Here is a 21,402-nt window from a genome sequence, read left to right as displayed (position 1 = left end):
AAGGAGGGGTGAGATCTGTCAGTTAACGCTTTCCAGATAAAGGAGGAAAGGGCAGCCATTGTACTGAGAGAGGAGCAACAGTGGATTCCAGATCCCTGGAGACAGCTGAAAATAGCTCCAGTTATGAAGGAATACTGTCATCTGGCACGTAGGGGGTCACTCAGGCTACAGATCACATTATTTCTAACACAATCACAAATAATTCAGTGAAATAACAAATATTTAAATCATTGAAAAGCCAAATAACTATTCACAGTTCTCAATTTTTAAATATCAAAAGGTTTAATTAATTCTAATGCAGCTGTGGTCTTTGCTAGACAGAAGATAACTAGGCAGAAAATGCGGGTGTTTTGCCAACTGAAATTGTACATTTTTGCACTAATGCTTTCCTCTGTTAAATGCATTTTCAATGAACAGGGCTTGGTGCAGTTTTCCTGGAAATCTACTACTGCCATCTAGTGTATGTATATAGACCATGCAATCAACAAAGTGTGGCTGGCATCAATTTCTACATTTGTAGAACAAATAAGTCATTCAATGCAAGAAATGGAGTTTGTAATGTAACAAAGTGGTGGTTTTTTTTTTTACACTACATCACAAAATAGGTGCTGACAACAAAATAGGGTGAGTTCACTTTATTGTAACAGACAGAACAAAGGAACAGTTTAACAGTCGTTCTATTTCATTTGTACTTGGTCGAGCATGTATTCCAAGTATATAAAAAGGTTCCAACAAAAACATTCTCCTTGTACCATAAAAATTAAGAATTCTTTTTTGTGACCTAAATAAAAATCATTCAATTTTCCTGCTCCGTTTTTCAAATTACAAACAAAAAACGTGTCCTGAACACACTATTTCAGAGTCACTTTGTCTTAATGTACACAATGATTAAAAATCCCTGATCTAGAAGAATTAGAACAACTGAAACCTTAAGACTTATGAAGTTTTTTTATTTATTTATTTTTTTTATTTTAAGTATGCTTTTTTTCCTTAAAAGAATAGCAGAGTGCTGCTACAGAGATCACAGTCAAGTTACTAAATAAATGAATTTTTGGAGGTTCTACTTTCATTTAACACATAAAAAGATTCACAATTAAGCAGTTCAGATATAAGCAGTGGTTTGAGAAGCTGTCATTAGGGGTGAAGCAAGAAAATGGCAGAAATAAAATGGTTGCAGTCACCTTGGGGGCTAAATGGCAGAGTTGTTTCTTATAATGAATAACTTTTGTGTTCATTCCCTTTAAAATACTGACCAAACCAAACATCTAAGGAACATAAAACCACCCAAAATATGTTTTCTGTACATTAAAAAACATTACAGAAGGAAATATCAACTCAAAACAGTTGAAAAAAAGTCTTAAATGACATGCTAATTAAAGCTAAAAGTATGTACAAACTAAAAAAAAAAAAAAAAACAGCAACAACAACATAACCTAAACAACACTCATGTACAGATTTATATATATAAAAAAAAAAAAAAAAAAAAAAAGGCAAAACAAAAATCATGCAATAAACCTTAGCTTTGAGTGTGACTGCTGTGAATACGAATACTAAAAGTAGACTGAACAGCTTCAGCATGAAGACTAGCAGTGTGGAATAAGAGATTATAGGGTGGCTGTAGAACCAGTCATAAGCCTTTTGTTCCTTCATATGGGCAGCTTTTCCCACTTTCCTGGCACTGTCACAATTTTGTTAATAGTACCTCACAAATGGCACTGAATGAAAAGATCTAACAAATTGTTTCTTACAAATGCAGACACGAAAATGCATCTTCTACCTAATTGTGAAATACTTAATAGAAAAGACTAAAAAAAAACAAAACAAAACCAAAAAAAAACAAAACAAAAAAAAAAAACAACCCTAACCTGCAGATTTAGTGGTGCTCTCCGTGGGTTTAAACTGCTTTTAAGAGGTGCTACAATTTACCTTGTAAGATGAAAAATATAAACACTATCCAAGTGATAGCCTATTAATTTACATTTATAAAGCTTACTTTTTGTTTTTGGGAACATTTTTGTAGGACTTAAGCAAACATGTAAACTCAAAAGATCTCAAAAGTGTGAGTATGTGTGTGTGCATATGTGCGCTATTTTCCTCAATATTTTGGCACTTTGGTGTAGTCTTCTTGGTGTACACTCTTACACAGGCCCATGGACAGGATCAAGCCAAGAAGCTGTAGGAGGAACAATTGTTAGTCAGTGTGCTGAGCTGAGGCTGAAAATCTGGTAAATGGATCGTGAAATTTTCCACTCCAAAAAAGAACAACGCTACATTACGACTGACACAGCGTGAAGTGACAGAAAAATTTGAGGTAAATAAATGAATGTACAAGGCGTGCAAGAACATAGGCAAGTGAAGAGGAGATATGGAATACCTCAATAACAGCCACCCCGAGGCAGATTCCTAGAATGACTCCATAGTTTGTGAAGAGCCAGCTCTCCACACTGGACATGCAGCCCTATAAGGGAACACAGAGGAGCTCTTCACAAACAGCTTATAAATAAAAACAAGGAAAAATACAGAACATGAATGTTAAGTACAAAGCATAAGGAAGGCCTTGGCACATACCAGATAGTTGTTTCCTTACAAGCATGAAAGAATGTATAAACTGGTTTGGTTTACAGACACAGCTGAAGTAACATGATCACACCTAATCCAGCTGTTCAAGAGCTTCAAGAGAATATTACTCCAACGCTAGATGTGTTCTACTAAAAGTGTATGTCCTAAAAACAGGTCTTGGTCAAATATCAGAAAGCTTTGTTACAGCATGTGAGTGAGATAACGTCTATTTGTATTGCTACTGCATCAACATTAGCATGTTATTAATATTTATGTGTATCAGCCAATATCTGTGCACAATGCTAAATCAGAAAGAAATACTGATCAGATATTTACACCCTGCTTACCGTGCTATAAACAGGCCAGTTAGGAGACTGGGCCTCGCAGAAGCCACTATCTGTACCGTTGTCTCCAGTGATGGAGGTGTTGCGGCAGGAGCATGGGTACAACATCTGAGAGCTGTTAAAAATCACAGCGTTCACATTCCAGTCTGTGCTCTCTTTCCAGCCACAACAGTGCATCTGTGACAAGTCAAAAACAACGAAAAGACAGAGTTTGAGAACAGAGACATAGTTGCAGGTGTCTTTTAGACTTCTGACCACTAGATGTACACAGGGAGACAATCATTTAACTGTTAACAGTACACCGAGTCCAAAAGTACTGGGACACCTGCTCATGCAACATTTCTTATGAAATCAAAGGCATTAGTAAGTAGCCCCATTTTGCTGCAGCAACAGCTTCTACTCTTCTGAGAAGCCTTTACAGCATATTCTGGGACTATTTCTGCGAAGAGTGGACTGCATTCAGCAACAAGTGTAGTGAGGTCAAGCACTGTTGTTGAATGATTTGATCACAACCCAAATCTACTGAATGGACCTCCATTACTTCAGAAAACGCAGTCCAATCCTGAGAGGCTTTGTTTCCCTCTAGCTGATGCTTGTCACTGGGCATGGTGCAGTTGCTCCAAAAATTTCCCATTTCATTTGATGATTGCTCATGGAGATTATACAAGCGGTGCTTGCAAAGTGCAAGGTCTATCTCGACAATTGGTGTGACTTAAAATAGCTGAACACTAATTAAAAAGGGTGTCTACTGGCTTTTGGACATTTGAATTGATTTTGAATTTTTGTTTTGCTGTTGCTTTTCAGGGAAATGCAGATTTTATGTATTAATAATTACATAAATTATATGTCCCACAAGCAAGAGCTACATAGTTTTACAACCACATGAGTCTTCAATGAATGTAGTTACAAATCCTTGAATTCTAATTTTCTGGCACTGGTGCTGACAAAGAAGCCAAGACTCTCTCCTTGTGTTTCTTTCTCCGAGTGTCAGTGTCATACTCCCTCACTCTCCACACCAGCAAGTGCTTCAACATTCGAGAAGAATAGCCTCAGAGAATAAGTGTGGGTATCACACTGATACATAATAACTCACACTTGTTATTTTACTAAAACCCACGGTGAATGCCAGGGCAATCTGCGTGTTGTTTCTCTACTCACATTCCTCTGGATGTAGTCCCATGCCTGCTCAGAAGTCCTGTTCTGTCCATGGTAGCTCTCCAGGATTTTGATCACAATATTGGATGTCTTTTCCCTCAACTGAAATGATGAAAAACTGGTTTGAGTTCACATATATTACAGAAAGTGAAATTACCTTCAAAACATTCAGAACCATTTATGGAATGATGCAAAAATAAATAAATACATCTCACTCTCAGAACAAAATGTTCTAAAACACAAAGGAATTCAAAGTAGAGCTGACTGACAGGTGTATTTACCTAACTTCAAGTGCATGACCACAGATTCACCTTGCTGACTAAGGAATTGGAAAATACATTTTATAATTGTTATCACAACATGAATCCCCCTCCTCCTCTCTGCCACAGACACCCTCCATCTCTCTCTAGTCTGCTTGAGATGTGAACATGAGAGAAAAAAAGCATTTATATTGGAAAACCCACTCCTGCTCCAGTTGTGTGTGTCTAGTCTCTCAGCAGGGGAAGATGTTACCTGTCAATCCAAGTCATTTTTTAATAGCTTAATGGATCAGGGACAATATCTGTGTCTCCAAGCCGATTTCCTGCTTTACTGCATATCAGATGCTTTCCTTCAGCTCTTTGGGGAGACAAGAAGTTGGCTGCAAGATCCACTAACCCAGATTTCCGCTTGTGTGCATGTGTGTGCGTGTTTATAAATGTGTAAGTAATGGTCCTGATCGTCAGTAACATCCATCATAAATCTTACATCTCTCAGGGAAAACTCACGACCAGTATCCAAATGTCCATTACAGACCCCTGCGTAATGTCATGCTCATACAGTAGGGGGCAGTAGGTCTTTATATTCTGAGCCAGATGGTGACTCTCAAGGTCCATTTGCATTGTTTCAGAAACGAACTACAGCAATGAACTCTGTGAACACTGGAAAATCCAATACCACGATTCTTTAAACTCTCCAGCTGGGGCACATGCGAACCATCTGTATATTTCCTTCAGTGTAAAACAGGCTTTCTGAGGCCAGCACTAAGAAAAGCTATAGGATTACAGTATGGGGACCATAACTCACCAAGTCTCTCTGGAAATAGATGAGGACAGCTGCAACCACCTGAGCAATGAGGATGAGGAGCAGGCAAGTGAAGTACTGTAAAACACACACAAAGCATTTGGGTTCTGTTATGTTAGAATATCTGCACACAGCTTCTAAAACGGTTTTATTTGGAAGTAAATCTACTTAGCATCATGTGATAAAAATTACCATGTACTCATTACACCCCCCCCCATCCAACTCAGAGAATTTGTACAATTTTATGAATGTTTCTGCATGTGTTGGTGAGTCTTACCAGTCCAAGCAGACAGCGGATCTCATAGATGGCTCCCAGACATCCCAGGAAGCCCATCAGCATGGAGAAAGAGCCCACACCAATTAGAATGTAGGAGCCTACTTTTAGTTCCATGGATGAGTCCTCTGCAGGGAAACACAGATGCATTTACTGCATTCAAATACTTTCCAAATACTGGGAGAATAAGAATGATCAAATGAGAAGAACAACTGCTGTGCAGAGGTTTTATTATTATTATTATTATTATTATTGTTGTGTTTTGTTTTAGTTTTTGGGGTTTTTAATTTTACCCACAGAGAGAGAGAATGAACAGACAATCTAAAAGGAAGAATTATTAATTTAAATACATTTTCTGTCAAAATGGCCTTTAAGCATGAGTTACAAGCGTCATTAAAAGAAAATAGAAAAACAATACAGAAAAATCCATAGATGCCTCAACAACTAAACATCTAGTAAAATAACAACCAAATAAAAGTATTGTGGTCCAACCTTGGGTTTTATTACAGTTTCCTTCCTTATTGGGAGATTTGCTTCCAGATTTTGGAAAGTTCCATGTATATTAAAATTTCAAAATTTCCATCTTAGAAGTTGATTGTATTTGTCCATTTAATCCCAAACACATTCAGTGATGTTAAAGTCTTGGCTCCAGGATGGCACAGTCCTTTGGACCATTGTTTTGAGAATACCAACAACGTCCTTAAATGCAAGTGCTCTTATTTATACATCAGAGTTTTACTGATCTAGTGTCCATTTCCTTTTGCTCATGAAGGACTTCTTGACAGCTCCACCTCCCTTCAGAACTATAGCATCGACTTCTCTACTCATAGTGGGTAGACGAACAGAAACAGTTGTGAGTTTTTGTAGAGCTAAAGCAAGAGGGTTTCAGAGATCTCCTGTCTCTCAAAGATGAAAGCTAGGGTTATTTTTACTTCTTTAGTTTGCCAGTAAACTGACTTATATCTAAACTACTCAAATGTCTTTAGGTACGCATGAAAAAAAGCTTAGCGACTAAGGCATGTTTGAGTCTTTGCTTGAAAGAGTGGACAAGTACTGACAGATTTGATTTTTTTTTTGCACAGTACTGTGTACTTCTACAAAAAATATTTCAAGGCATATATTTGTTCAATGAAAACAAAAGAACTTAAAATTAAATTATTTTGGCAGTGATGATATACAATTCAAGCCTAATTTATTTTTGACCACCTAATTGGCTAACTCTTCTCTCCTGTCCAGTATTTCTGCACTTTTTACACCTACAAAAACAGCTGTGGTAGAAAAATATATCTGAAAAGTTACACACCATCCATACCAGATGATCTTATTACAACCACATTATTATTGCAACTATTTCAGCTACAGCTAAAGCCAAAGCAATTTGCTATACTGCAGTTCCGGAGCAGATCACGTCTGACTTAGTCATGCTCAAGAGTGCACAGCCTGAAGGAACACTCCCAGCTTGAACCAGGAGGAAACCGTCTGGACGCCATGGCACATCTCTGGACACAAATTAAGCTGAGTGGTGCACTAAATCACACTCTCAGCAGGGAATCACCAGTTAAAAAGTTCTGAAAGGTCTTTGTCTAAGCTTAATCTTGGTGCTTTAAAACACTACATGTATGGGTGTTTGAGATGGGTTTGGCAGCCTTTCCATAAAAAGTACATCATGGCACAAGTCTGAGGCTTTTGGACTAGCACAGCCAGAAATTTTGTGGTTTCAGCTTTAAGAGACCAGAACACACTCATAGCGTGTCCTGGTCCAGTTCCAAAAGGCCTTCACAAGCTGACAGCATGCCAGACTGAGGACCCACGGTCTTAGTCATACAAACCAGCCGACAACACTGCAGTGGCTCCACAGCAAGAAAAACATTACCACAGGCAGCCCTCTCAGAACAATTGCACAGTGTACAGTAGCCCTGTGAAAGCCATGAGTCTGTGTGACATTGGCTTGCACCAGACACAATAGCTCATCAGTTGATCTGATGTAATCAGAATTACCAGTCTAAGGTGCCATCTCACTCTCAAGCATGACCACATTCACCACAAACATCACGGCAATGACTAAATCAATCACAGTGATGAGTCTACAAACCTTACTCAGATTTCACTTAACACATTCTAGTCCTAAACTGCTTGCAAAGACTTGATACTATGCTTGGGAAAAAGACCTCTGACTATGATTATAATGTTCACCTAACAACTCTATTGGCATATGGAGTCAGTAGGCATGTGTCTAGTCTCTGATCCACCATTTCAACCTTGCTTTGGTCTGTGTAATGCCAGTCTGGAGTCACTCATGTAATTAAGTCTAGTGTTATATAGTGAAGCACTTAATTAAAAGCAGCAAAGTTTTAAAAAATGGTTTAGATCAGGGGGGAAAACGAAAAATCACTTTTTTTAATAACATTTCGTAAATCCCATTCACAATGTCTTGCGATCATAAACTTCAACAATAGACAAATAAAAGAAAATTCTTATGAGAAGTCTGATTCCAAACAAAGCAACTCCCCTGCTGTAATGCTAACCACCAGACTCAGTAAAGTCAACCTCAAAGCTTTGGAGAGAAGAGACTTATTGGAACATGAAAGCAAGGACCCTTGTTTGAATTATTTTCACCATGACAACTTTCACAAAGAGTCAGTAAAAACGGATGGGACATGTGTATGCTCCCAAGGTGAATACAGTTCTGTGCAATCAGTGCAGTGTGTGTGTGTGCGTGTGCACAGTGTGTTGGACCAGCAAACACTCCATTCACCCAGTACGCCTGAAGTGTCTTGGTGCAGAGCGGAAATGTGGAAATCCTCTGGGGATCAGCAGGCTAGTGAGGGCTACTGGTAGCTGGATTAGAAAAACAATGGCTTTCAATAACTTGCTCTTTTTTAATGACAAAGGGAGGGTGCTCCATGGCTGGGAGTTCCAACAAATGTGCACTGTCCCTACAAGAACGTTTGCAAAAACACAGCACACATAAGAAGCGAGGGCCTCTTCATCTGACTGAGCTTTTTTGTTTTTAAATCAGGGTTCACACTCCTTCATTCATGACCCAAACACATTTCTCCCTAAAGGCTAATGTAATTTTGTCCATGTTGCCACCACCCTTGGCTTTGGTCAGGAGTTCTACGCTGAGCATGCTTTAAGCTTCTCCATTACTCTCCGTTTGAGGACAGAGCTGTGCCAAAAGGATGAATTGAGCGGATTGTTCACAGCCCCGCATTCAAAGTGTCAACAATGTAAACTTGTACCAACTGTTTTGGACAGCGAGAAGCAGCTTCTCTATGGCCTCATTTTACAGCTGGACTCTTTGAGAGTAAGGTTGTGTGTCCGTGTTTGTGTGTATATGGATGAAACGGAGAGTATGTGTGAATGAGTGTTAAATGAGACAGCCCCATTCTTATCTTCTGAAGATATACTTGCTTACCAACGTTAATTTGTTCTCACAGATGACTCACATAGCTAGAAAGCTGATCTGAGCGCTGACGTGATGCATGCTAATGAGCGAGACGCTAAATGAGCCCAGTGTGGTGTGGGGGCAGCACCTGCGCACTGCCTCAGACATGCTATGTCACCCACAGGCCCTGCCTGGCTCCCACTGCCAGCCTGGTTAGCTGGGTTTGCTCAACTTGGCCCATGAACTCATGAGCTGTTCCTCAGCCAGCGCTGGCCTTCTTGGCTGCATTTGGAAGACATAGACCCACTGACCCAGAGCTGTCTGCAAAGATCTTCGGGATGGAAAACAGATCTGTGTGTGTGTGCGTGTCAGTACGAGTAAGCGAAAGAGAGGGGGAGGTGGTGATGAGAAATTCAGAGACCATCCGAGAGAGTCTGTCTAACAGAAAGCATCACGTGACATTTCAGAGACGCGAACCAACAGTGATCATCAAACACAGAAAACCAGAGACAGATGGTCCTGTAAAAAAGTTCTGCACTATTGAGTCAGAACGCAGAATGGATTTTTATAAAGAGCTGAGACAGGATAAGAGCTAACAGGATCCCCCCACTAATGAGAGCATAATGAAAGAGGCACCTCTCACCATTTCCTCTGCTCCTTTACTCCTTAACAAGAACAAAAATCACAAGGGAACTAATATACTCATCAGTACACTCAGTATCACAGCACCAAAAAAAAAGGGGGGAAAAAATTATATTTTTAATTTTTATAATTATACTTTTACAAAATTTGCTGTTTACATTAAAAAAAAAACTCACAAAAGGGGCCTGATATAAATGGACTTTAAATAAAAAATTAAAGTCAAACACTTTCATATAAATTAACATATTACACCAGTTGTTTTTGGGAAGAAAAGAGTTTTATTTTCTTATAAAATTTTATTTAAATATCTAGAAACTACCAAAACTAATAAACATACGACACGTTAACCATCATCATCGGATAAACAGTACTTAATCTTTCAGTTATCATTCAATTTTTCTTCTTAAGGGGAACATCTACAATTTTGAGGAAACAAAGCTCCAAGCTTTGCATCTTTTAATGGTGCAACGGTATGTTTGAGGGAAAATAGCGACCGTTGTTTTAATGTTTTTATTTACTGTTTTATAAACTGCCTGGCCTAAAAGTACTTCAAGATATGAAGAAGATCTTAGAGAGAGAGAGAGAGAGAGAGAGAAAAAATATATATAAATAAATAAAACAACACATTTTCCAAATCAAACAAAGTTGCTTGAGCCCAGAGCTCAAAATAACAGAACATTTGTGGGATTGCTTAGATTGTGAGAAGCAGAAAATACAACTAACTTTCAAGACTGAAAATAGTAAAACTAAAAGTGAGTCCTGGAAAAAATGTAAATGATAGGAAATGAAGGGAAATGAAAGATAATTGTGTGTCTGCATGTTTACATTTTTTTAAAACCACAGCATGCTATACACTATTATACATGGCATAAATAAAAACTGAGGGGAAAATGGCTCTGCACATACAAAAATGTTATTAGAACACAGGAGCACATTCACTGCTTCTTTTGCAAAATGGGGGGTGCTACTTGGTTTGCACTAATATACAGACACTGACTTACGCAAGACTTTGATGAAGCTCTGATTGTCCAAGAGAATCCAGAGTCCAAAGCCCATAATCAGGGCTCCAAATATCTGCAAAGACAAAAAAGGAAAAGGGGGAGGGAGTGCAAAAATACAGTGGGAGAGAAAGAGAGAAGGAAGAGAAAGAGAGACAGAATTAATCACACAGTGGGTTAGAAGGGGGAGCGTGGGGCCCCACATTTTCAATTTACAAGCTGCAACTTGTTCACTCCAAATCTCTTGGAAGGGACTAAGCTTGGAACTGTGTGAAGCTCACTAGCATGTTTGCGTGTGTCCATGCATGAATGTGTTGCATGCCAAAATGTCAGTACATGTTTGAGATGACAGGCATTTCTGCTTGTGTGTGTGTGTGCATGCAAATTGTGTCTGTATGCGAGAGTCTGCCAGAGTGTGTTAGAGACACTAATCCTGGCCTGTAGAGAACTGAGCTGTGTGCTGTGTGTGCTGCGCTCTGAGCTCAGAGTTCCAGGCTCCCTCTCATCCACCCCCCTTCCACACTGCACTAACATCTGGGACTGATTGGGCCATGTCTCTGCGTGGCAGCAGGGGGAGGGGGGTTGCAGCGGATGTGGCCTCTACTTGTGAACACCATTGCTTGCCCTAAATGCACCCCATCTTTCTTGCACAGCCACTGTCCAGTTCATGGTTCAGCTGATGAGTGATACTTCCAGTCGCACATCCATGAGGAGAATTTAACATGTGAGCCTTTTAGGATTAAAGTATGCAGAGAATTGTGTAACAGTGCAGCATTTTATTTAAGGTTTTTTTTTTTAAATAAATAGAGCTAGAAAAATACCTGGAAAACTATTGCCAAACGCAGCTAATTATCTCTTCTGAAATTTAAAAAGTTTAGAAGGCACTATTTTGTTTGCAGAATATGAACAAAACACTTTGCATTGCATTTTCCAATATATAGTAATGTGATTAACATGTGGTTGCCAGTCAAAATGTCCATCATTAGCATAACGAAGCAGAAACAGAAGAAAAGGCAAAGGAAAATACATTTAATATAGTTTTTTTTTCCTTCCAAACCATGCCATCCCGCAAAGCCTAAGACAATGAGCAATAATGAAAAATGAGAACATAATCGAACCAGAAAAAAAAAAAAATTATTAAATAAAAAAAAACCTGACTAGATGGAGAAGCAGAAGCAGTGATGGTTGTGTGTTTGTGTGTTGTCCTTCCACCAGTGGATCAGAGACATCAGTGCTGTTGGAAATTTTGAACGCTTACTATTGTCACTATTGGACTGAATATTTCACCAACCACTAATATCCAGCCAACAGCATCCAATGACCACTGATGGCGTAGAGGACGACCAACTCAAGCAACACAACACAGATGAGCTACTGTCCCTAACTTTACATTTACAGGGAGGACCAACGAGGCAGGTGTGTCTAACAGGGTGGACAGTGAGTGGACACCATGTTAAATGATCCACTATCCAAATAAAACCTGCTCTGTGGTGGTCATGCCCATTAAAGGTCAGGGTGAATTCACTGTCTGTAACCATTTATTCAGTTCAGAGTTGCTGTGAGTCCAGAGGCAGGAACATACACTGAACAGGACCACCACAACCCATAACAGGGCATCACACATTCACACATATGGACACTTTATCACAGCCAATCTACCTACCAGCATTCAGACAAAACCCATACAGACACAGGGAGAACACACCAGTCTCCTCACAGACAGTCACCCAAGATAGGGCTCAAGCAGTGTGACTTGCTGCCATCAGTGTGATAACATTTCCTGGGAAGTCCACAATAATTTCAGCAAAACAATGTCAAGTCTCATTCTGGATTACAAAATCAGCATTGTTTTACTGGCACATAGAGCATGAGTTTGACCGGCTTGCCTGCATTCCATACCTTATTCACTCCTCTGGAGCATCACGAAAAGAAGCATTGGGTAACAGCAAGCAGGGACTGTTGAGCAGCTCAATTCTTGTATCAACAATTTAAGTTTCACATCAACAATTTGTATCCTCAGTTCCCAAACGGTTACAACAGTACAGTTAAAAAGAAGGGGTGATGTAACACAGGGGTAAACTTGACTTTGTCCCAACCTGGTTAAGTCTGTTGCAGGCATCATTTACAAACAATTACAAAATAAAATAAAGATGGGCAGTAAATTGTTAATACTTTTTTAAATACTTTGTTCAGTCACATAATGGTTCAATTCAATTAAATTCAATTCACATATCCTTGTTTTATTACATTGTCCAAACTGTTATGTTTTCTTTTTTTTTTCCCCTCAACTGACACTTAAAAATTAATAACTTGTAATCAGTAGCAATTATTTATTTTATTGTTCAACGTTAAACATATGACGTGCGGGCTCTGACATTTGGACATCTGCACAGTATTGTAACTGCCACAATACTTAAAAGATATTACAGGCCAGTGAGATTAACTGGTTAAGGCTTCACCTACAATATTTTTGGCCAAAACTATTAACAGGTGTTCATTCATTTATTGTCTGTAACCGCTTATCCAATTCAGGGTAGCAGTAGTTCCAGAGCCTACCCGAAATCACTGGGTGCAAGGTGGGATCACATCCTGGAGGGGGTGCCAGTCCGTCACAGTGCAACACACACACACACCTATGGATACTTGAATTGCCAATCCTCCTACCCACATGTGTTTTTGGACCGTGGGAGGAAACCAGATCACCCGGAGGAAACCCACGTGGACACAGGGAGAACATACCAAACTCCTCAGTCGCCTGGAGCAGGACTCAAACCCACAACCTCCAGGTCCCTGGAAGCTGTGCAACTGCAACACTACCTGCTGCGCCACTGTCCTGCCCCTATTAACAGGCGCTCCATCATGAAAATGATATGTATCATTTGTGATTGGTCAGAATGCTCACATAGAAAAATAAACTGAGTGGATCAGGTGAATATGTGTGCACAAAGCACAACAAAAAATTTGACTTGGTTTCACACAGTCAGACATTGATCCACTACGATCAAAATAACATGTTTCCTGCATACTAAAATACAAGAGCTGATTTCAGGTTGGCAATCAAGGCCACTATCCACTAAACCAAGGTTCTTTCACCTCATTGTTAGTATGGCTTAACTGCACAGACAAGGACAATCCCAGATAGAGAAAGAGAGAGAGAGAGACGAGGGAGACAGAAATGGAGCGAGGGAGAGACTCTATAGCAGTCATTATCTGTGGCACAGCTCTGACATGAACATACGTGTGAGTGAAGCCCCTGTCACCGATCACTCTCCAAGTGCATGGGACAATACTGTAGCTCCTGCTGTATTGTTTGGATCTGAAACATCATGGCCTGTGATTTAGAGGGTGTAAGCCTAGATAAGAGGTTTCATTTTCTCAGAGTGGGGGCAGAGCCAGGGACAACAGGAGATAGACTGGCTCCTTCATTCACTGGCCCAATGCTGCCAAGGAACAGGAGATGTAAACACTTTATCCGCACTGTAATTATGAGGGTGTCTTTAGAGAGAGAAAGAGAGATAAACAGAGGGCAAAAGAGAAAAAGACAGACAGAAAGACTGACTAAAATATAAAAACATAGACAAACAGGAGTAGCTGTAGATAGATATACAGACATATCCATAGAAACCTATATAGGTAGACAGATATATATACGCCCATATCTATCCATCAGTATTAAATGAGCATATTACATTGAATGTTACATTATGTAAGAACACATACAGAAGGCAACAGCCTACACTATTACTTTTCTATACATGTGCAACATGAATGTTTTACATACTATGTTTTTATACTATGTACTACAAAGAAAAATAATGTTAATTATTATTGTAAGAGCATGTCATACCTAAATGCCTCAGAATATTGTTCTTACAGAAAACATAAAAATATAGTATCTGGTTTGAATTGGCAAGTTATATAAAATTATTTCCAAATAATTTCAGCCTATGAGACTTCACAGTGCACAGGGAACGTTATAATTTTACAAAAGCTTTGTGCTAAATAAACTCCACTGTATATCACTCTAAATGACAGATCACCTTGCACTGATTTGAGGGCTGAAAATTGGGCCTAATTTGAGGCTGCAACTGCTTACACAGAATCCATTTCCAAATGCAAACCTGTACAATGAGTGTAATGCTTCCAAGAACATCAGTGCCACATGCTGAGAGAATGGGAACACATGGCTGCTGGAAAGGAAACTGTTAAAGGCATCAACATGCCTAACGATGGAGAAAGGATCAGCTCCTCAAAAACACAGCAGCTGGAGGAACTGGGACACCCAAATGGGAACATGCTGAAAACCTCCTCAACACATCCATTTCATTATGCCAAATAACCGCGTTGGAGGAGAGCCTGTATGTTAATGCTACTTAAATCATTTTAATTTAATGGATTGAGACCTATTATTATTCTGATTAAGCCGTCAAATGCTGTGAGCTATAAGTAGCAACAACAAAAGATGCACATGGAATATGCCTGTGCACTCTGTCTTGTAATTAATCATTAATTCAAGAAATAATTAACATTTCAATGTAAATATATTACATTACAAAGTAAATTCCACATACATTCCATGCATATTTAAAATTCAGCTGTAAATAAGCAGTAAACTGTGCATAATAATGTTTAGAAAATAAATAAATAGGACTTACAAAGAAGAGGAGGTTGAAGAGGAACAGAAAGTACTTGGTTGTTGTGATACATCCCTTCCCCATTTTGTTGACTGTAAAAAAAAGAAAATATTTAGGATATTAACCACATATACAAGCATTGTAAGCGACTATACATGACAGTTATAAAAGATATTTCATTACTACACTTCGTGAGTGTTAATGATTGCTCTAGGGATTTGGCTTTCTAAGAGACATTTGTCACCAGAGGCAAAGATTAACAATAGCAGATTCAAAGTTAAGCTGGTCTTTACTGGACCTAAAATGTTGGATTACTGCAATGATGGGAGCTAAATAACAACTGGGCCTCCATCTCCAACTGCTGTACAACTACTCCATTACGTGCAAACACTTAAACATTCAATACATCCCAGTGGAAACACTCAATATTAGATGACAGGAATGTAGCAAAATAATGCAACATATTTTATCGTAATGTAATGTATTGTAACATATAAACAGAAAAGAAATAAAGAAAGGGAAAATTCAGGCAAATTCCCACTGTTTGCTTTGTTCACTTTGTATTTTGTCTTGTATTCCTGTCTTAGCACGTGTAATATTGTCTAGAAGAAGTAATTATAGGGATGCACCGATTTCAAATTTTTTTTTTGGGCTGATACCGATATTAATAACCGATAATTTTATCTTTTTGTAATAAAAGCAAATTTACATTGGATTAAAGCAAAACAAATACTTTTTATCAAAGGACAAGCCTTTACTTTCATATTTGTACATTTCTGTACGTTTTAATTCTATCTTTTAAGTATATTAGTTTTAGTTCAGTACAACTGAAACAGATGTAGTTGTGTTTCAGTAATAAATTCAAATGCTGAATGACTCTGTTTTATATAAAAGAAGGGCTCCTGCACTGTGGTAGTTGAGGAAGTGTTTGAGTGAGCGTTTGTAATCAATTATCATTGTGTATCAGTAATAAATTAAGATGCTGAATAACTCCATATCTATTTGTGTGTTCTATATAAGCAGAGCTCCTGCATTGTGGTGGATGAGTGTATCTTTCTGTTGTTTATCCTGCTGTGTGTGTTTCACACCACTGTCTGTGTGTGCTTGTACTGCGTGTTGCTGATATTTTAAATTGGTTTTCACGACAGAGAAATTTAATCCCAGAAAGTGTTCTCTGCAGAAAATGTGAAAAACATCCACACGGCACGCATAGTTGTGTATTTACATGCCTCAGTGCATATGCACAAGCACAAAAAAAGCACCAAGTTATCGGTTGTAATATCGGCTAAAATTCCAATATCGGACTGATAACGATAACTTAAAAAAAAATCCACATATCAGCACATATATCGGCCACCGATATATCATACGTCATTAAGTAATTCATTTAACTATAGCATTTTTTTATTCTACTACAAGGAAACACATTGTATAACATAGATGAGTCTCAAAATGCTGCAGTATAAATCCAATATAATATGCAAGTAAGAAGTAATGAATTGTCAATACAGATGCAGGTGTTGTAGTATGTCTATACTTTTTTCATGAATCACTAAAAATATTATTCTGATACAATCTTAAACAGAGGCTAGACAGAGAATATTAAAGAACCAACCTCAACATCCTTGTGAGAATAATGCACAATACCCAAGATTAGAAATTCCCAATTTACATAGAATGGGTATTTAAGGGTTTTAAGGTACTGCCATATATTACTCAAGCAAATACAAAACAAATCATAACACACCTACAACAGTGAAACTAGTGCTTGTGGTCAGATAAATGCACGAAGTGAGCAGAAGCAAAGTCCAATGAATAGTTCAATATTCTCTCCTGTTGTGTGTCATTGCAGTGTACCCATGCACTGACCCACATTCTGTTTTCTGTAAATGGGTTAGTGTTATTATACACTGTCACTCGTGCCATTTGGATGGCTGTTGGAAAGAGCAGGGTATGGCACACTTTGGCTGCCCCACTGTCCTCTGATGGATGGAAAGTATTGATTGCACACTTGCAGTAGCAAACTGAAAGCAACAGCACACAGTAAAGTGACACAAACCCAGAACTGTGTTTACTAGCAAAACACAGTTACGCCATGCACCAGCCATTAATGGTCAACTACAAGACAAGCGCATTCAGCATTCTGTTCCTGGGCCTAATACGACAAGGACATTTATGTTGTCAGTCACTTAAAGCCACTACACAGATAAGCCACAAGTCACAGTAGGCACTGTTTATTTCTCAAAAGTGATGTGTGTGGAAGGATGAAACAAACTAAAAACGGTTATTCCATGTCACAATCTCTGTCATCTTTCACATTTCTTATAGCTGCTGTTGCATCAGTTAGTAAAAAGACAAGGGAAAATGTCAGGGGTTTAAACTGTGCAATGTGGAAACTTACAAGACGTTATGAGGGTCTTGATGTTAGTATCAAAACAGAAAGTATTCCAGTGTGTTTTAGATCAGAAAGAAACCTGTTAAAGTTGTGTAAATTCATCTACAATAATACAGACCACCACACAACAAGTGGTCATAGAAAGATCAGCATAGTCTTGAGAATATAGCTATAAAATTATTATTGTTTCATGGGCCCATTCACATGACCTGAACAAGTCTGTTCACATATAAATGACTGAATTTTAAAGACAAGATCTGAATGCAAGCTTCAAAAAATATTTCTTTGTCAAAAAAGCTCACACCGTGTTATAATAAAAAAAAAAGAAGCAGATGCCCTGAAGGTCTTGGCTTTGCTGAGCAGAAACTGTAGCGGTGTTGTACTTTTGAGCATCTAACGACTTTCTACTCTGCCAAGCTAATAAAAACCCTCTTGGCTCATTTCCTCCCTTATGTCACAGATGTTAAAATGTGGCTATTTTCAATCCTTAAATAGACCAGAGAACATAGTAAAGGTCTTAAGAATCACATTACTTCCACAACTTTCATTTATTTCACAGTTTCTGTGACCCCATTGCTAAAGCATGTTCTGTGTTATGTAGTTCATTCACTACAGTAGATCTAACACTGAGAAAACGTTAAAAAAGCTCATGACTAGACACTTTAAACAAGGCATGGTAAAGCAATCAATGAAACTTAGACATGGTCAGTGCTAGACCTTTGGCAACAATCAAAGGAAAGCTATAATCCATATCAGTGTGTATTTCAGTGGGCGTGGCTACACCAGATGCAACTAAAATGTGTGCCACAATCTACTTACTAAAATTTAATTAGGCCGACACAACACTGACAGAACTGAGTATCTCTCTCTGCTTGGCCAATGTCATAGCTTCCTTTCTCTAAGGTTTTCCTTCCATGTACAATTTTAGCAATACAATGAAAGCTCATTTGTGAAAAATGCCTATCTGGCACATAAGTGTTATGCATAAATAAAGCAATTTAAAGTGATGACGTGTAAAATCATAATCTACTTCAGGTGTATCTGAGCATGCATCTAGCCTTTTGGTTGAGTGTATGTGTGAAAGAGGGATATGGCTTCCTTAAGGTGCACCCAGGCTCAGTTCTCAACCTGAAGTTCATCAGCATTCAGCTCATCTACCCAGTGTACACGGAGGTGCTGGTTAACACCCCATGGCCCTTCCTCCTAACAGCCCTCCTCCACACACAGACAGGGCCAGCTTTGATTTCCCACCACAACAATAGCAGCTTTCAGCTACGCTTTTTCACAACTGACAAAAGGAGAAACTCCACACACACACCGAGGACACGCTCTAGCTTAAATATACCACACAGCACAATGAGGCCCAGATAAGAGCTCGGCCTTCAAAATGCATAGCGTAAAATTGCTCGGCAATCTCAAAACCAGCTCCAGAAAAAGAAGCCCACAGACTTCTCAGCCTGAGCTAAACGAGACTTCTTTATGGGAGGTTGCTGAACTTGACAGCAAGCGGCCCCACAGATGGCCCGACCCCACACCCCATGAAACCAAAAAACGGCTGCACGCCTTTCGAAAAGACCATCCACTCTCTCACCATCCTAGACAACTTAATTCAGTCTCCAGCATGCCAAGCACGTTTCTATGGCAACCATACAGCAGAGGAAAAAAATGGGGTGCAGAGAGCCTCCTCTTGAGAAAGCAAATAGTCTCATGCTCCACTGTTACTGACTGCATGTAAACAGGACTGAAGAGGCTCACAGAGAGCCAAGTCCAATAAGAGCTTAGCAACCTCATCTTGACATGGTCACTTCAACTTGGGACAAGGCTCACATTCAGTTGGAGGGTTAATTCCAGCACCTGAAGGCAACGACCAACTGGACAGCTTCAGTCATTTGGATGTGGGGTGTTTCTACCCTGAGGCCATGATCTCCACCTACAGCTGTAACTCTCATATGACCAGGGAAATTTAGAAACTATAAACAGACCAAACCGAAAACAGAAAGCAAAACCTTTTCAACATGCAATATAAAAAAGAAAGAAAGAAAGAAAGAAAGAAAGAAAAAAAGAAAGAAAGAAAAGAAAAAAAACAGGACAGTGGCATACTATTAATTCTTTTCTTAAAAGAAGTGAAAATGAACCAAGAAGGTTTATTGGTTTGTTTACGGGGAGGCAAACAAACAAAAGTCCCATTTGAGTAATAATCATGGAATGCGGTTAGACTGGACTCTCCTATCTCAGTGTTAACATATAGAAAAATAAATGTGCTGCTCAAGTTACAATGACAATTACACTATTCTGGGAACATGTGTATAAAGAGACTGGTCTTCACACAATTATCCATATATTATAGAGAACCACACTAATAACAGGCAAGTTTACATAATTCTGAAAGAAAATCACCTTAAAAAATGTAAAAAGGTAGCATCTTATCAGTGCCTTTTTGAAAGGCAGCCCTGTGCTTCATGCTGTAACAGAACATCTGAGGCAGAATCGCAGTCACTGTGGCCAACAGAGAGCAGATCATGAAAGCTGACCTACTTATACAGAAATATTCCCATCACCTCATAACGAGTGCATTAACCCCCAGTGAAAGATGCTCCATTAATATATTGCCAACCAGAAATTCTTGAAAGGGACATCCAGCTGTAAAATGTTCCTTAAAGAGTCCCCTTCATTTGTAAGTAGATTGAATGCAGGCTTCCCTTGTTTCTGTCATGACACTCTTACAGGAGAATTCCATTGGTTTATCATCATCACCTGGGTATCATTACTGTTTTTCACAGTGGCTTTTCATGGAAAAACTGTTACACAGCATCTAAAAAAAATTTCATCACAGCAAGCTCTATTTTCTTCCAGATTTACTGGAAAAACAATGGGTGGCAAATTAACTTGAGATTTAGTTCACTGTGACCTCGCACATTTGAGGTTCCTGAATTAAAGAGACGAACAAATTCACAAGAAATCATGTTAGTATACGCCGTGTGTTAAAATGTTGGATTATGTGTAGGTCTCCTTTAACAGAAGACAAGCGATAACTGACTGGAGGAAGCAGTAAACAAATCCAGAGCTCACAAGACATTTAAACAAATGCAGAAAGAAAATATACCGTCCATTAGATGTTACAGAGCGATAAGCGTGATTTGATATAAGTTTGATATTTGGGACTTCAGAACTTACGTTACTGCTCAAACTTTCCAGCGCCACGTCTTTGAGTGTAGTCTTCTTACAACTGAAAGCTTTCAGACTTGTGTGCAACAGAGGTCTCAGTTATCACTAGCTGTCTTACACAGAAAGCTGCAGGCGATTAAATCAGTCCGACTTGGGTTTCGTTATACGAATATAATCAATTCACAGCCACCGAGTGAAAAGTGAGAGACTGTTAATGACCTTTGATCAGAACTCAGCGAAGGTCCCCCTTTATACTCAAACAGCAGAATTAAGCTGTAGCCTCACAACAGTTGTTTTCGGTGCCGAACACTTTATGAGGCTCACCCGCGTTCCCTCAACGCAAAAACCCCGACTCTGTTTCCAAGGTAAATATAGCATTGAAAACAACATTTTAATGAGCCTTTGTGTTTTTGTTGTAGCTGTGTGGAATTCCGGTACTCACCTGTCGTGTAGTGGGTGTGAGACTTAGAGAAGAACAGTCAGTAGAAGTGTATGAGCTCTGTGGCAGCGTGAATGTGTGTTGAGTAGAAACTACTGCACGCTATGAGCGACTCCTAAATGAATCATTCATTTGAATCGATTCCACAATCCAAGTGATGAACGACTCATGCAAGAATCGTTCTTATAAAACGATTCCATACGGTAAGAGATGGGCTATTTGTAAATGAATCATTTTTACGATGGGCGAATCGAAATGAATCAATCTTTTGAATATATTATTTTCTGAAAACCTATCGAACAAATCCAAATTAACTGTTTTTCCCAAATAAAGTAAACCAAATTTGA

General features: G+C 38.9%; 1 protein-coding gene across 2 annotated transcripts; it reads right to left on the bottom strand.

Annotated features, from left to right (window-relative positions):
• Positions 1-627: 627 nt before the first annotated feature.
• Positions 628-21,177, bottom strand: cd82a (CD82 molecule a). 2 transcript variants are annotated; one of them, XM_066647695.1, is made up of 9 exons: positions 21,059-21,177; positions 15,078-15,148; positions 10,426-10,498; positions 5,398-5,522; positions 5,124-5,198; positions 4,062-4,160; positions 2,907-3,080; positions 2,375-2,458; positions 628-2,173 (listed from the first exon to the last, which is right to left on the bottom strand). In XM_066647695.1, the coding sequence occupies exons 2-9, from the start codon at positions 15,138-15,140 to the stop codon at positions 2,096-2,098; spliced, it is 771 nt and encodes a 256-aa protein (XP_066503792.1). In that variant the 5' UTR covers positions 15,141-15,148; positions 21,059-21,177; the 3' UTR covers positions 628-2,095. The 2 variants fall into 2 exon arrangements, with proteins under 2 accessions (XP_066503792.1, XP_066503793.1); XM_066647696.1 differs by lacking the exon at positions 21,059-21,177 and adding an exon at positions 20,626-20,686.
• Between the last annotated feature and the right edge of the window lie 225 nt (positions 21,178-21,402).

Source organism: Hoplias malabaricus, chromosome 16 (assembly GCF_029633855.1).
Source record: "Hoplias malabaricus isolate fHopMal1 chromosome 16, fHopMal1.hap1, whole genome shotgun sequence".
NCBI classification, from domain to species: domain Eukaryota; kingdom Metazoa; phylum Chordata; class Actinopteri; order Characiformes; family Erythrinidae; genus Hoplias; species Hoplias malabaricus.
This window is presented reverse-complemented; position numbering and strand designations above follow the sequence as displayed.